The sequence below is a fragment of the Ptiloglossa arizonensis genome, chromosome 14, assembly GCF_051014685.1.
Source record: "Ptiloglossa arizonensis isolate GNS036 chromosome 14, iyPtiAriz1_principal, whole genome shotgun sequence".
NCBI lineage: Eukaryota > Metazoa > Arthropoda > Insecta > Hymenoptera > Colletidae > Ptiloglossa > Ptiloglossa arizonensis.
In genome coordinates, this window is record NC_135061.1 from 6001025 (window position 1) to 6017337 (window position 16313).

The following is a 16313-nucleotide window of genomic DNA, read 5'->3' on the forward strand; positions in this document are numbered from 1 at the left end:
ATCTTCTGGGACCAGGATCGTTCGAAGAGTCTAGAGAAACGGTGAAGGAAGTACTGGTTCGTCTCGTGAACCTACTCGCAATTGGAGAATACGTTTCACTATTTTGCCACTGGAAATTTGTTTCACCTTTAAAATCACGGTTTGTGTTTCACCTTTGAAACTCGATATTTTTTCAATTGTTCTCTGCGTTTCGTTGCTACTCGGAAATTTTAATGCAAGAAGAAGAGATCGTCCATCTGGAAATGACGATTTATATTTTGACTTTCGAAAGTCGATGTCTCTTTTCTTATTTCTAGGAAAATTTTAAGAATAAAGAAAACTACCTGTCCTTCTGGAAATCACGATTTCTATCTCACTTTCGAAACTTACTATTTTTAATATTTATTCCCTGTGTTTTGTTGTTTCAAAGAAAATTTCGATCGAAAGAGAAGTGATCGCTCGTCTTTCTGGAAATGATTTTTCATCTATGCAGGTGATCGTGTGAAAATGAAATGCATCGAAACCATGGAACAAGATTCTTTCGTACGAAGTTTTGTTTTGAAGGAAATCGATACGGAGAATTCGTTCGTCATTATTTATTACTTTTTCTCGCCACCGCCAAATCGTGCCGCATCGGACGTATACTCGACGAATTTTCCAAATCGATTTTCTCGAAAACGAAACTTCGTAAAATTTTACTCCATATTCTCGATTTATCTTCACATGAAAACTCACCTTCATACATAAATGTATTTTTAGATTGGCTAGCTGTTATCTGCAATCCGAGTTTACAACATTATTTGTAACGAAGTATATAACTTCAACGCTGGTTACTTGCTACCAAGATATTATCGTTAATATCTTAATACAAATTCCTTCGTGAAATATTAGTATCGTATTTCAAAGTAACGTAATGCATCTTTGCAAACGAGCAATGAAATCACAAAGTTAAAGGCTGTAGTTTCCAGCGTAAGTTTAATTAATTTTAATGCTCTACAAAGTCCTGTAAAGTGGAACATTTCCTCGGCATAGTTGCAAACCTCTACACTTTTACGTTGCGCTATATACATCGCAAGTTACTTTCAACAATCTGATTTTGTTATCAAATTATGATTCTGTTCTATACCTTTTCTTTATCGTCCTCCAATAGATCCAATTTATACGAAACATTTTTTCTCAATGATATCTTCTTCAAAGTTTTCCATAAATATTCAGAATAATATATGTCATCAATGACATTGTCTGGTGAAACGTATAATAACAAATAATGTTTCCTTTCGGTCCATCTTACATATTCAATAACGTTCTTCATATTTTCAAAACCAAAAAAGTTTCTTTAATTACTTAAAGTTTATTTCTAATAAACGACTCTAAATATACAACATATTTAAAATACTCGTTTCTAGATCTATATCCTAGATCCTGAAGCATTATATTTCACAGCAGTTGGTGCCCAAACGACTATAAAGGCCTTCCTATAGATTTCCTCTACCAAATTACCTAAATTGCAGTCGGAGCAAAATAAATTGGCTGCTCAAGGTCACCAAGGCTCTATCCCCACCATACGTTTCGTTTACCCCCACCACTTGGTCTCTCGTCTATTCGCCACACCGTAGACGCTTCCTTTGTCTTTAAAACAAAACAAGCCGGGTATAGAAGTAGGAGTTGTGTTTGACATGATTCACAGTCAAGAAAGAAGCTTTGAGCGTTCAACTGAGGTAATCCGACTATAGCCAGCGCTTGAACGCGGGGGAAGAAACATAATCCAAGGAAATGTGTGGAAACTGGGAAACGGAAGGGAAGAAAGAAAACCAAGAGTTAGTGCGTCGAAGGATTTGCAACGATACCGTATCCAAACCGACATTCCGGGGAATCCTCAAATATTTTTCCATTAACGTAACCGTTGTTTCGCAAAAACCCGTCGTTCGACGAAAACTCCGTGCATGCACACGGCCAGCTGCCGTACGCGTTCCTTCTGATTCCACGAGGAATTAAACCAATAAAAAGTCGGGGAAGAACGCTCGGTGCACTGGAACGTGGGGAATCCTGTATTATCCAGCGAGAGAAGTGAAAAGTTGCTGCAGAAGAACATTTTTCGACGAGTATTCATGAGGTCGAATGCCACTGCAACGATCTGTGCGAGTTGTTTCAAGGACCAGTGACAGTGTTCGAAAATACAACCGTACACCATGACAGGATAAATAAATATATAATGCGAAGACAGGTCTTTTTCATTTCACAAATCACATTGGTCGAGGATTCGAGGGAACGAATCTAGAAATTTCAGATAAAATGGTCGATTTTCCTTTTGTTGTATTTTTATACAGGTCTTAAAGCCTTATCTTGAAAAGATTGTAATGGAATTCGACAAATTGGCACTGTTAATATTGTCCAATTATTATTATAAATTTCGCCAAAAGTTTCTTCAAAAGTTTCAAACACCCATTGGATTTTACACAACGTTGTCGTTATTAAAATGTTTCAAAAGATTAGTCTCTCGTCTGGCATAGAAACTGGAGCATTAGTGCCGTACTTGCACAACGTAGCAGTCTACGTATTACATTACATTTAAAGACATCAAGACCAAGGATTGATATCTATAAATCCCTACTTTAGGAGCGCCCTATACATTCGAAACATTTCTCTCCTTCGCATCTCTTTACGGCCAGCGAGCACGCATTTCTCCGAGGTAACTACACTTTCAGAACTGGAATCGGTCCAAAGACTGAAGGAGGAAATTTTGAATCGAACCTCGGTTGTTAGACACACGTACGAACCACCGATGATGCATCATCCATATTTATTGCCTCTGGGAAATGAAATTCATTATAGGGAAAAAAATGTCTGAAGAAAATCGATAGTCAATTAGTCGATTAATATATTGTTCCAAATCGAATGAACAGTACATCGCAATTTAAAATTTTTTGCACTTTCTTTCGTATTAATGTCAGACGGTTGAATAAAGTACAATATTTTCATTTCCATAAGTTTAATTACAGATACTTTATACAATAATTAGAATAATCCCTAAAAACAGCTCTTTTATTAGGTCTTTTTTACTTTTCCACGTATTTGCTATACAATACTACCAACGATGGATAAGTTACTCTTGGAATTCCATAGAAAAGGCTCACTTTAATCTGTCACGAAAGAACTCCACCCTTTATCTCGTCAACCAAGTCTTGACACGGTTTGATCGAACCGTAAAGTAGCTCCGTTGTATCGAAGGTTATTGCCTATACCTATATATATTCCTACATGTACCACTGTATATACTACTGCATATACTCCCTTGAGTCTCAGATTTGGTATACACCCAATTAACGCTTCCGCGCAGAGCACGAACCACCAGTATGACACCGAACTACAAGCTCCATGTACCCATGCTAGTTGGTTCGAAGCCTTTCTAAACCTCTACTGTCTCGCTAAACAGCGCAGGAGTTGATTAACCGCAGTTGACGCACCAAGCTGAAACTCTACTTCGAGATATGGTGATACCACTATTGCTATCACGATCCAACCTTACCGGTTGGAACTGGAAACTGAGGACTAACCGTTTAGCCACCTTGGACAGAAATAGTCTAAGGTACTAAAAGATTGACAGGGCTCGAACAAACTGTTTCTTAGCCTTTCTACCATGGTCCAATTTTGTAGGTTTGCTCTGGAGACTGAGAACTAAGCACTCTGTCAACTTGGACAGAAAGAATCTAAGGAACAGGGCTCGAACAAACTATTTCTTAGCCTCTCTACCATGGTTCAATTTTGTGGGTTTGGGTTAGATCTGGGTTAGACATATTATTATTAACAACGAAATTACTCTGTATAAAGTTTCTACACTACTCAATACTATCCTTTACCCACTCTACCTAGTCCACAAACCTCGTTATTCGATTCGTGTGCTTCGCTATTTCCATCAGCGTCTGTAAAAGTGTATTCGTGCTGTCAATCGACTAACCGTCGTATTCTTTCAAGCGTTGTAAATACCTCGGTGTAAAATCCGTACTACGCGAACGAATTACGTGTTTCTACCAACCCAATGTACACGCGTGTACACAATTAACAATCGTACATCACTCCCATTATTTCGAAACGTTAATATTCGATCCGTCCATGTTTCGAGCTTCCTTCGCCATATTCCCTTCGTGAAAATCTCACATTTCATCCGTTGGAACCCCAACGAAGCGATCCATAAATATGTGGTCCGTTGTTCGGCGATAAAACCAATAAGACCGTGCACCGTGGTGATTTATCGCATTATTCGGCATTATTAAACGGTGCCATTTGTATTCGTCTCGCAGTCCATAGTTGGTGCGCCCGGAAAATGTACCGAACTCGACCGCCATCGTTCCACACCTGCCACTCGAGATTTCGTTCGGTGCTTGAGCGTTCTCGGGTCACGGGGGACGCGCGATAAACTTGGCATTGGAAATGGTCCAGAAAGATGCCGGATAAAAGATCGCATCTGAATTGTGCCTCGTGATCGTTAGATGCACTTACGCGTGAACAACGACGTATTGTCAATATTTATCGGCCCTGTGAAATACTAGGTGCGGAGCCTCGACGTGATCTCGTTCGACCTCGTATCCGATCCGAGTTCACCGACGATAAGGAGATTACTTTTGTACGCAAATCCGCGAAATTGGCCGAAATTTGTGAAATTTTACAAATTTCACGTACAGGGAAAATTAACGAGGTTTCGGTCAATTTTACGCCACAAATTTTCAGGTAATTCGTTTAATAAATTTGCGTAATATTACGTTGTGTAATTTTACACGAAGTAGCATTTGATTATTTAATGCGCGTTGCAAGTGCCCGGTGAATTTTAACATCGTGGGGACGAATGTTAACAGCGTTTGGTGTTTCATTTCCAATTAAATTGTTCTTGAAAAAGTTCAATACATCTCTCATAAATTTAACGTTCGACACGATTTATGATCCACCTGATGTCTCGTAATCAAATTTCAGCGCCGTCCGTCCAAATAGTGGACGCCCTGGGTGAACCCTTGAGGGACAAGTATTATGAGGCAGACAGCACCATTGAGCTATTGTGCGTTGTGCGTCATATAGCGATGCAGGTGCAATACAGCGTCGTCCAGTGGCTCCACGGCAACCGAGTTCTGAACTACGACACGACGAGGGGCGGTATCAGGTGACTAAAATGTTTATATATTAATAAAGTCTTTTCCTTTAACTTTCACCGTTAGAAATATCGCGCAGAGAATTCACGAGAGAAAGAAACCTTTCAAATTGTTTCTTCGATCCGGAACATTTTATAATTACTCAAGTATCACCGCTACATTCTTCGCGAACTAAAACGAAACGAATGTCAATTTTAAATTGGAAGTTTTTTTCTATGTAAGTTTTATAGAGAAATTACGTATTTTGTTGCTTTATTGAGAAACTCGGTGAAATTCTTCTTGGATGCAATTAACCTTCGAAACCTTTTTTGGAGAAAAATATTGTCGAATGAGAAAACGTCAAAGGATTGAAAAATTGTAAATGTGAAGGAATTAGATATTAATGCAAGAAAAATGTACAAGGTCTGATTGAAAGATGAACTGTTAACCTAAATAATCGTACTAAACGTATACGCAACAGTAGCTGTCAGAATGTTAAGTGCATTCAATCGATTTTGACAATGTGTCGTGTTTCTGGAGCGTTTCATATATCACAACTTGAATGTGCAAGAACGTTCTTACAATTGTTCGTTGTCTATCTTGCAAATTGAAGAGAGAATCGTCAGAAAAGTGTAACACTTTTGTTCTCTGTCATGCTTTCAAGTGTCATTGAACATCATAGATGGAACAATTTTAAACATTCCGAATCGAATCGATAGATCTGAAAATAAATTTTATTTGCTATTACAGAAACACACAGTACGGATAAAACGAATGGATTACGTCCATTGGTTTACAGTCAAAGCTTTGTGGAGTTATCCTTCAGACTTTTAAATATTCCAAATAGGGAAAATGAAAATGACAAATGTAGCTACGAATAATTTCGATGCAAATTTTCCTAAAAATAAATTCAGCGAATTGCAGTCGTTTGTCGTTCGAGATCGCATGGTTACAAAAAACCGTCGCCAACGAATATATTTTCTTCGTTGAAGAAGCTCAAGTCGCTGCAGTTTCTTCTCTTTCTTGCACATCATTGAGTAAGACTGAGACATATGAGAATTCGTTATCCGTTTCGTATAACTTAAAACGCTCGCCAATTATTCAACCCCGTCCCTCACCTCCCAACCGTGGCGAGAAAAACGCATTTAAATCGAAAGGGAAGTGCACTCGCTTTATAAATTTAAATTAAAAATCTAAACGAATTAAAAACCAGTCGCCAAGAAATCGAGAAAAAGAACACAATTCGAGAGAATCTGACCACGATTGTAAAACAAAAAACCATTCTCGAATATTAATCGATCGATGAATAACAATAATTATCTCTTGTAGTTTCTGATTGATTTCGATATACAGGTCTTTGTTATTTGTAAAAATTTGAAAAATGTTTCGAATACATTTCAAAGACAATTAAATTCTAGGTAAAAAAATGTCACGAACTCCATTTTCTCTAACGAAGAAAAAATGAAATGAAATTTTACTCGTTACAAAAGGAGACAGAGTCATAATTTCCCCCTCATCGGTCCAATTTCATTCCATACCCAACTATTGTGCAACTCGTTGTTTCCTCAGTCACGGTTGATCATCCCGAATTGCCACAGACTCGTCGTAAATCATGCACGACCTGCGACTGAATGCAAAATGCCCGACAATCTGATAGCAGGGGTACTAGAAGAGGGTACTAGAGATCGTTACGGTGCGTCTACCGGGCGGAAACCGGATCGAGTTACGCTCGTTACACCGAAGTTATAATCCAATGTCAACAATTCGGGGACTGCCTTTACGCCGAAACCCAGGGAACGAGTTGATCCACCTCGTGTAAACTGCTCGCCTTGAAATCGCGCCCTCGGGTCGGGGGGTAGGGACGCACACGGAAACGCGGAACTGCTCCGATCGCCGAGACGAGCGTGAGACGCGCGAGTGGGGAGAAGACGGGTCACGAGACGCGAGAGTGGGAGTAGGGAGGTCGTGAGACGCGCGAGTGGGAGTAGGCAGGTCGTGAGACGCGTGAGTGGGAGTAGGCAGGTCGTGAGACGCGGGAGCGGGAGTAGGGAGGTAGTGAGACGCGAGAGTAGGGAAAGTGGGTCGTGAGACACGAGAGTGGGTCGCGAGAGCGGTGTCGGTGGCACCCGGCAGAGAGTGGGGAGCGAAGGGCAGAATTAGACGGCGGTAAATGGAATTAGTTTGCGCTGTGAGCGTCGTACATACCGGCGCGTGTACGTAGGCGTTGGTCCTCCTCGTTCGCGGAGCATCCTCACCCTACGACCACTTCAACCTGCCGACAGTCCACGTGGCCTGTGGAAACCGCAAACCGTAAACACGTCGCTGCAGGAAGCGCCCGTTTTGCCGCTCGTTATTTTTCTCCGCGATATAACCATCCGCCGACCGGCGAAATGCAAAGCGGCAAGTTATTATCGCCGTGGTTGCCTCACGGCGAGTTTTAATTAACTCTGCCCGGGGGAATGTTCGGCGGCCATCTGACCGGATATCGAGCTCCGTGATCTTGCCAGGGAACACACTCGATCGTTGTTCGACAAACAGGGACGTCGATGAATCCACAATGGAATAAAAATCTTAAAAACTTTGAGGAAACATTGAAAATATGAAATTTTCCATTTTTATAATCGCGAACCTTCCGCAGGTGTACATACACCCGCGTTCGCGTTTCGGGGCGAAGGTTTTTTTAAATTTTCTATTACATATTATGTATTTTCTATCGCATAATTATTATAAATTTAACGAGCTCCAGTGTTCGCGAAATGGAAGAAAGCAGCCGTATGAAAGACGTGACGAAATCTAAAATAAGCTGAATTAATTTCATTTTATAACGTGTAAATTTTCCCCTTAAAATTACCCGACGACGAGATAACAAAGACCGGTGTTAAAAAATAACACCTCTTTTCATTGCATCGGCTTTACCTCGCGTTCAATACTGCGCTCTGTAATGAATCAATCTTAATTCATCAACGCGCTAGACTTAATTTGACATAATCTTCGTGTAACAGAGAACGTATTACTTGCGTAAACGTAATGATTAATTTCTTGTTCGTTCCTCTTGTCGACGAAAAAATGCGATCCATTAAGCAGCTACAAGAGATTTATTGAAGACGACACACGACTTTACATTTTCGACTTATTTTCAGAACGTTCTTATCCAGTTTAAAAATTAAACGACCAGTGAAAGATAATAGACTTTTTATCGGTTCTTCGTCGAATAAATGTAAAAATTCTGATCGTGAAATAAAATAACACCATTTTGAACGAATAGAAATTTTCTCGAATAATTGTTCGATCCAATATAGGTCACGAGTAAATACATTACTCTTATTCACCTTCTATTAGCAAAATAATATTGTATCTACCTCTGCGATGCAACATGTATTTTCTCTCTCTATCTGTCTCGAAGTTTGATTCGACTATCTCATGAAATTACTGGAACCGACCGATTTGTTAGATTAGGAAATTCTCTGGGGAATTAAGATAACCCATTATCGATAACGCAGAAATGAACACGCTACGCAAATGTAAAATAAACCAAACACTTGTAGACAAAAATAGTACAATAATTACCATTTTAATTTCTACGTATCCAATGAATCGCGTTAACGATTTTACAATTACATAATTGAATTAAATTTGCTGAAAGAACTTCACGAAACAATCAAAATTTAATTTCATAACAATTTTTCTCACCATTGTCACACATTAAAAAACGTTCTCTGATCTATATTTAATAACAGTCTAATCTTACGTAGAAACAAAACAAAAAGCAGTTTACACAATTGAATTCGTGCCTTGGAAACGTACAATTTTGCAACTCGTAACTATTTTTCTAGACTCAGTAATTTTCTAAATAGTCTCTCAACTCCAACTTTGACTCCAGCTTAACTAATAAAAAAAAAAACAAATAAAACACTTAATGTATTTCGTTGTTCTACAAATCCGTTAAGCTTCCATCAAGATTAACGATGGTAGGTAGTTTGGAAAGAAAAATGGTACTTTTGAGTCCCTTTTCGTCCATCTTCCCCGAACAGAACGATACTCTACCACCGAAAGAAATGACCCACGACCAATCTCGCGATCGAAATCTCCAACGTTCGAATCAATTAATCACACAAACACGCTCGACGAATCATGAATCGAAACAATGGTCGTCGTGATTAAATCATTCGTACGTCCAGTTACGCGCTAACAGGACAGCAATTCAATCTCGTTTATTATACATTCCCGGGTGCGCTCGCCGAGGCCATTTTTCACGGCATTAAAATTACAGAACTCGCGTCGTGGTCAAATTTACACACCCGTGGAATGTTAATTCCATTACCCGAACGGTATGCATTCTCCGTTCCACGGTCCGCGATGCAATTAACAAGGTGGTAAAAGAACGTTTGGACGAAGGGAAATGGCACCCGGTAAGAAAGAGCACCGTCTGCCGGTTCATTAACGCGATACTGAAAGAAACCAGGCAAAGATCGAGGTTCCTTAACACCGTGGATCAACGAGCAATCGTCCTGGAGTTGCAGCCGAGCAGAGATAACGAACGGATAAATTGCAGCCGTGGAAACTTTTTCAATTAAACGCCACCTCGCTCGTCCCATCTGCCTCGCGTAAAATGGACCGTAATATAGGCTACACCGTTTCCCGTCAACTTTGAATAAAACAGCGTATCATTTCCTTTATACAGGATGAATTAGATCGTCCCCGTATGTAATGGGTTTTTACCGTGGATCGTGTAATCTGTGGGCCAAGGTTGCCTAAATTTCCACCATTTTCAACGCTTTCGAAAAAACGAATCGAAAATATTTTCGTCTGGTTTTGGTAGACTATACGTGTGAAAAAGATTATTTTGGACAGATTTTAATTATTGTTCGTTTGAGGACACTGCGAGAATCTTAGTGCAGAGAGGTTAACAATATAATCTAAGGAAGATGTTTCGATTATTGTAATTCTGATAACACAAATGTGTGCAACATTTTCGCGAATTAAATTTAGAAAATTTTGTGTTGTATATATATTTTCGATAGAATTGGTAATAATTAATATATAAATACTACTGCAAGTAAACGTCTTCCATCGATATTAATTATTTAATTAATACATATCGTGTCCAATCTACCCAAAGTACTCTACTATCGACACCTAAATTTATAAAATATTACTAAATACGCGAGATGGCTACTTTCTAATAATCTTTTCCTTCATTTACAACAAACTTCTCTTATCAACCAATTTCACATCTTTAAAAGAATATCCAATCCCAACCTAATTTCACATAAAAATTCCTCCAATACAAACACTCAAGGTACTCCAGCATCGATTAAACGATACACGTAATAAAGATTTACAAACGGTGGGAAGCAATCGAGGTCGAAACGAGTATCAAAGAAACGGTGCTGGGAAACCAGAAAAGGGAATAACTTCAGCCAGCGATGTAATCCGGGCAATTAATAACAATAAAGAAAGAGAGATGAAAAAGCGGACGAGATCGGAGAGCAGCGGTTATTCTCGGATGAACCTTCTCATTCCCTTGCACCACTCCCTTCGAAACTCCGTATCTTTTCCCGAACGGAGCGCGACTCGAAAATTGTTCGTAATTCCGCTTCGTGTTTGAAAACGGCTCGAAGACCCGAGCCGAGAAAGAAACAAAAGAGAAACGAGAACGTCCATTTCGTCGCGCGTGTCATCCGAACCGTTGTCGAGTATTAAGCGTATAATGAAGAGAGACGGTGAGGGGGACAGCATCCGAGAATAAAAATTTGTTAGTCAATCTCTCAAAAAATTTCGTACACGTGTGCGTTTTCGTTGGTGTTCCATCGGTGTGGAAAAAAATAAAAGAGGATCCGTTCGTTGAAAATTGAAATTTCAACGCGAACCGTACCATGTGTTTCCAGCGTGAAAACTGACCTAATGGAAGAGGGGGCCAATTCGACTCTCAGCATAGCGAGGGTGGGACCAGCTGACAGCGGAAACTACACGTGCCATCTCACCACCATGCCTGATCAACCCGCCACAGTTCACGTGCACGTGCTGAACGGTGAGAACGCTAATTATTCGTCGCGTGAAATCTCCAAGAGTAGAAGCAGAAACTGTTAGAAGCGGAGCGTAGGGTTAATCTTCTTGGAGACATCAACGCGTTTTCTAACACGGGAGTAATTATTGTACCGGCGCGTTTCTTGAATATGGAAACAACGATTGTATCGGTGCGTTTGTTAAGTATTGAAGTAACGAATACACAGGTACGTTTGATTATAGTGAACTTATATCGAGGTCGTTCCAAGGTCAGTATATACTGAGTTATTTTAGATAATTTATATATATTTGTCTAGTTGAGAATCTTGAAATTTCATATATTTCGTAACCATTAAAAGCAATATACTATATTGAGGTAACTTTTGTTATTTGTAATCAATTTTAATAGCCACTGTTGTCTACTTTCCAGGCAGCCAATTATTATTATTATTATATATATGGTAGAAATGACTCTTCTGGGGAGTATCTGTAAGAAATAAATAATAATTTGTAAAAGAGCAGAGAACTATAATTAGTTTTTCGAAAAGTTCTATTTACACGCGTTTACGCGTTCTTTTCCAAAGGGAGACCTTTGAAAAAAAATCTTCGCACTGCTCTGACTCGTGTCTATTATGATTTCCTTTGTAGAGAAACACGTGACATTCCCGCGAACCAAGTGCAAATTAAAGTTATAATTAGTCAAAGGTTTTCCATGTGACGTGTATGTATGTTCCTTCACGTGGAAGCTTAATAAGTCCCTTGGCTTCACTTCGACCGTCCCAACTATCTGTGCAACGGTGCTTTAATTAAAAGTTCCAAATTCTTTTGTTTACCTCTGTTTAATCTAAAGTTTCGCGCTGCACTTAGTCGCGCTAAACATGTGAAACAATTTAAAAAAATCATTTAAATGTAAAATAACGAGTAACTTACTCGCGTGTTCAACGTCGTATAAAAAATTCGCTTGATAAATGATCGTGAGAATGTTATTTTTACTTCTAAATTTATTTTTCTTCTGCTCTATTTACCTACTATCAGTATACACTGTATACATTGGAGTTTATTCTTTGTAAAGTTTTTTATTTGGTGCTGCTTCAACAGCAGATTTGAGAGTAAAAAATTTACTAAGAATTCAACAATTCAGAAAAACAATATTCTTTAACTCTTAACTTTAACTTTAACTCTTCCACGAAAGTACTGAACAGTTTTCCACGAACACAATTTTCCTACATATTTTAAATTAAATATGTTTCCAAACTGGCCAAATTGTTTTGGCAATTATTCGATGAAATCTTCTTTAAAATTTTGGCCAGAATAATGTCAAACGGACACGAGAAGCATTCACCTGCAATCTTTATAACGTTGCTAGAATGAATATCACGTGGTTTCATTAAATATCGTGTAATATTTATGTATATTGCGCTTAATTACAGGTATGCGTGACGAAAGAAGTAAGCAAAGTACCAGAGAACGTAGCTTTCATGACGTTGCTCCGAAATTATAACAATCTTAAGTGCAATGCATAACAAAACTGATAAGATAAAAGAAAACTTATCGTAGCGAATAAAAAACTGCAACGTAAATATAAAGTCTCGTGCAGCCAGTATACCGAAATGTTTATCGGCGATCCAATAAACCAGGTGTTTAAAAATAAAATTCACCGGCATCGAAAAGTGAGCAAAGATAATCTTTTCGCAACAATTTTAAATCTCTTCGTATATTTGAAACGATTATATTTTTAAATGCAACTACCGTGCTGAAATTAATTTTTCCAAGGACCTTCGAAACAAACGAACAATTTAAAGACAAAATTTTATTAAACAAATATGAATTCTAAATCAAATTAATCTATTTTTGAAAAGTTATTCAAAAGTTGGAAAACTCCAGCTTTAGTCTAAAATGAGTTTTGGACTCATTAAATATACATGTACATATAAATGGATATATCGTTGTATTTTCTGTTTATTGGTAGTGTTTTTCGCTTTTGAAAAAGTTCGATTCGAAAGAAAAATTTGAAATAACCGATTAATACAAATGAATCAATTCCAACGTCACGTGGTTCTTTTCAACTCCGTTTCCATTATTTACACTGTATCGTAGCTATTACTGTTAACAAAAAAATCAATTCTACAGGTATTTGCGAATCCAGATTCTATGGGAACCGACAATTCACACTTTCTATTGACCGAGAAAACGAACATGCCATTCGTTCTTTCGGTCTATAGTTGTGCTAAATACGAGCCAGGATTGCGCGGGAAAAAGATTTCTCGAATGCATAGCTACCCTTACAAAATTAGAACCTACAGTTTCGCAACAGTGGTCCTCACATTTTCCACAGCATTGCAATGTTAAAAGTCCCCTCTTTTAATTATATTTGACACTTTTCCACCATGTTTTTTGAACATTACGTTTGGAAAATTATTAGAAAGAGAAAGAATACTATGTGTGCAAAAAGTGTTCTGTGATTTCGTGATACATCACAGTGAATCGAAATTGTGCATTAAATGTTATTCGTATTTTTTAATATAATTTTCACGGCAGAATCATTTCGAAATTTCATTACGTGCATAGATTCCAATTTCAATGCATCGACAGAAGCATGATTACTATATTCCAGGTAATGTTACAATGGGGAGAACACGCAGTATAGAAGCTGGGAAATATTACAAATTATTACATACAATATCTCCAATTCCACAATTTGATATGATACGAGTTGCATAGCATTACTCTTATAAAATATTCAATTTATTCATCAGAACCAAATAGGTTTCGCTCATTTTTCAAAAATACTTCAATTATTTATGACCCAATTTTGCGCAATATCGAAACCTTGCAGATTAACATATAGAATGTATAATGATTTTAATCAATCACTTTCCTAGCATGAATTTTATCATCGACATTTCTTCAATTATTTTGACAAATTATTTAGTCAAAGTGTTAGAAATTTAATTGATCCTATGAAAACGGTTAATAAAAATTAACAAACGTTAATTACTCAGAGAAGTATATGAATTGTTCGTTATATATAAAATATAGATTAGAAGAAATATAGTGGTAACGAGCATAGTTTACATATTTCTTTAAACGTTCTGACCATTATATTTTTCAATAATTTGTTCATACATCCCGAGATAATTAAGTTTTTTAGATTAACTATACTAATTAAGTTTTCAAACACCTCGACTAGATAAACACTCTCGAAACACTACAGTCGCCTACTAAATTGTAAATAGAGACAGTTTGTTTCAAAATAGCACTTAAATACGGTTCTGAAATAGCTAGTCTGGTTATTGATCGAATTCGTCTCGACTTATTTTATTTTTATCCCATCCGAGCATATACTCTAAAAATGTATATCAGGCTCTTGCATACTTCCTACACAGAGACAAACAATGTTAAAGTCAGCAAACGCGACGAACACACGATACTCACCCACCTCCCTGCCTCGAGAGAATATCATTTCCTCAACAAAACGCCAAGCATCCTTATACTCATCGAGCAAACCCAAATCTTCGAGCTAGGACTATAACCACCATTCAAATTTATATCTATTCAAATATTCGAATACTCTGGCGATTAAAATATTCGCCAAATATAATTCAAATGTTATTCGAATATTCGAATGCTCAAAAATAATTCAAATACTCAAGTATTCAAAGATAATTTGAGTATTCAAAGATAATACTTGAGAACACAAATATATTCTGTGTGCTGATTGAGTATATAAATATTCATAGAATACGAATGTGGTCTACTCATTGAGCAAATCCAAACTTTTGAACTAGGGCTATAACTACCTTTCAAATTTATATGTATTCGAATATTCGAATACTCCGACGATTAAAATATTCGCCAAATATAATTCAAATACTATTCGAATATTCGAACGCTCAAAAATAATTCAAATACTCAAGTATTCAAAAATAATTTGAGTATTCAAAGATAATACTTGACTACACTCTCTCAATTTTCCGAACCTTATATTTTCCAGTCCCCTTGATTCTCTAAACCCTTCGATTTTCCGACCACCTAAATTTTCCAGCTCCCTCAATTTTCCAAACCACTATATTTTCCGGTCCGGTTGATATTCCGAACCCTACGATTTTTTGAACTCCTCAATTTTCCGACCTACATTTCCCAACTTCCACCATTTTCAGAACCCCTATATTTTCCGGTTCCCTCGATTTCCTAAACTCCTCGATTCTCCAACCTCCTAAATTTTCCAACTACCTCAATTTTCCGCTCCCCGGAGCAACCAACCAACCCTTCCCCGTATCGCATAAACAAAAGATAACTCTAGACAAACATTCAAAGTTCCTTCGTCAATTCGAATATTAAATCCCTCGAACAGTCCCCAGCCGTAGCGTATAAGAGCTGGTAGACAGTACACTGGAAAGTCTGCGGTGTTTGAGTGTAGGTACCGGTGTTTCAGGAGAAAGCTTAGCCGAGCTGCATCACGGAAGCGCAGAGGGCGTTGGTACGGGCGGTGGAGCCATCGGATCGCTGCTTCTCCTTCTGTCCGTTCTCCTCGACCGGATACAACAGGTGCTCAGATGAAGGCCCGACGAGGTTCGTTGCGTCCCGGAAAGGCGCGAAACGAGCACGGCGACGCTTCGTCACGACATCGGACACCGTCGTGACACAGCGTCGCGACACAATACGGACTTTTATATTATCGCTGAAGAATGGACCTAGCGGAGTGTGTGCGCGAACAAGAGAGCAACAACAACAACAAAAAAATGAAAGAAAGAAAGAAAAAAAGAAGAATAATAATGGACGAACGTGAAGAGAGTCCAAAGCGGTGGAGAGGGGGGCTAGGGAGGAGAAAGTGAAAAGGGGGTTGAAGCGTTGCGAGAGAATGGGGCTGTGCACGCCGGGGAGAGGTTGGCAACGCCTCGTTCAGCATTGTTCTTGCCCCGATTGAAAGTGACTCCTTCCGCCTCGCAGCGCGACAGTGTTTTCTGTTTCACCGGGCGATTATTCCTGTTCGAGTCGGGCTCGCAAAGTACGCCAACTTTGCACCTTTGTCTTTCCAGGTGTTTCACCTCGCGTACCCACCTGTGTTGGGAGGCGACCACTCACCCGCGCGACTACCAAGCGGAAGCTGCTGGTATCAACGAATCGTTCGAATCGGTGGACTAAAGGAGGAAGGATTCACGGTTGATCCGGACGATGGAAGATTCGAACGAGAATCTCGATCTTCGAAAA

The 16313-nt window shown here is 38.6% G+C and overlaps 1 protein-coding gene across 2 annotated transcripts in view; it reads left to right on the forward strand.

Annotated features, from left to right (window-relative positions):
• Nucleotides 1-15849, forward strand: part of LOC143154278 (zwei Ig domain protein zig-8) — an 84690-nt gene extending 68841 nt beyond the window's left edge. Inside the window, exons 5-7 of one of the 2 annotated variants that reach the window (XM_076326237.1) lie at nucleotides 4945-5128; nucleotides 10985-11127; nucleotides 15538-15849. In XM_076326237.1, the coding sequence (XP_076182352.1) occupies nucleotides 4945-5128; nucleotides 10985-11127; nucleotides 15538-15662 (452 nt within the window). In that variant the 3' untranslated portion in view covers nucleotides 15663-15849. The remainder of the gene's footprint in view (nucleotides 1-4944; nucleotides 5129-10984; nucleotides 11128-15537) is intronic. The other variant, XM_076326238.1, reaches the window with a different exon arrangement.
• Nucleotides 15850-16313: the final 464 nt, after the last annotated feature.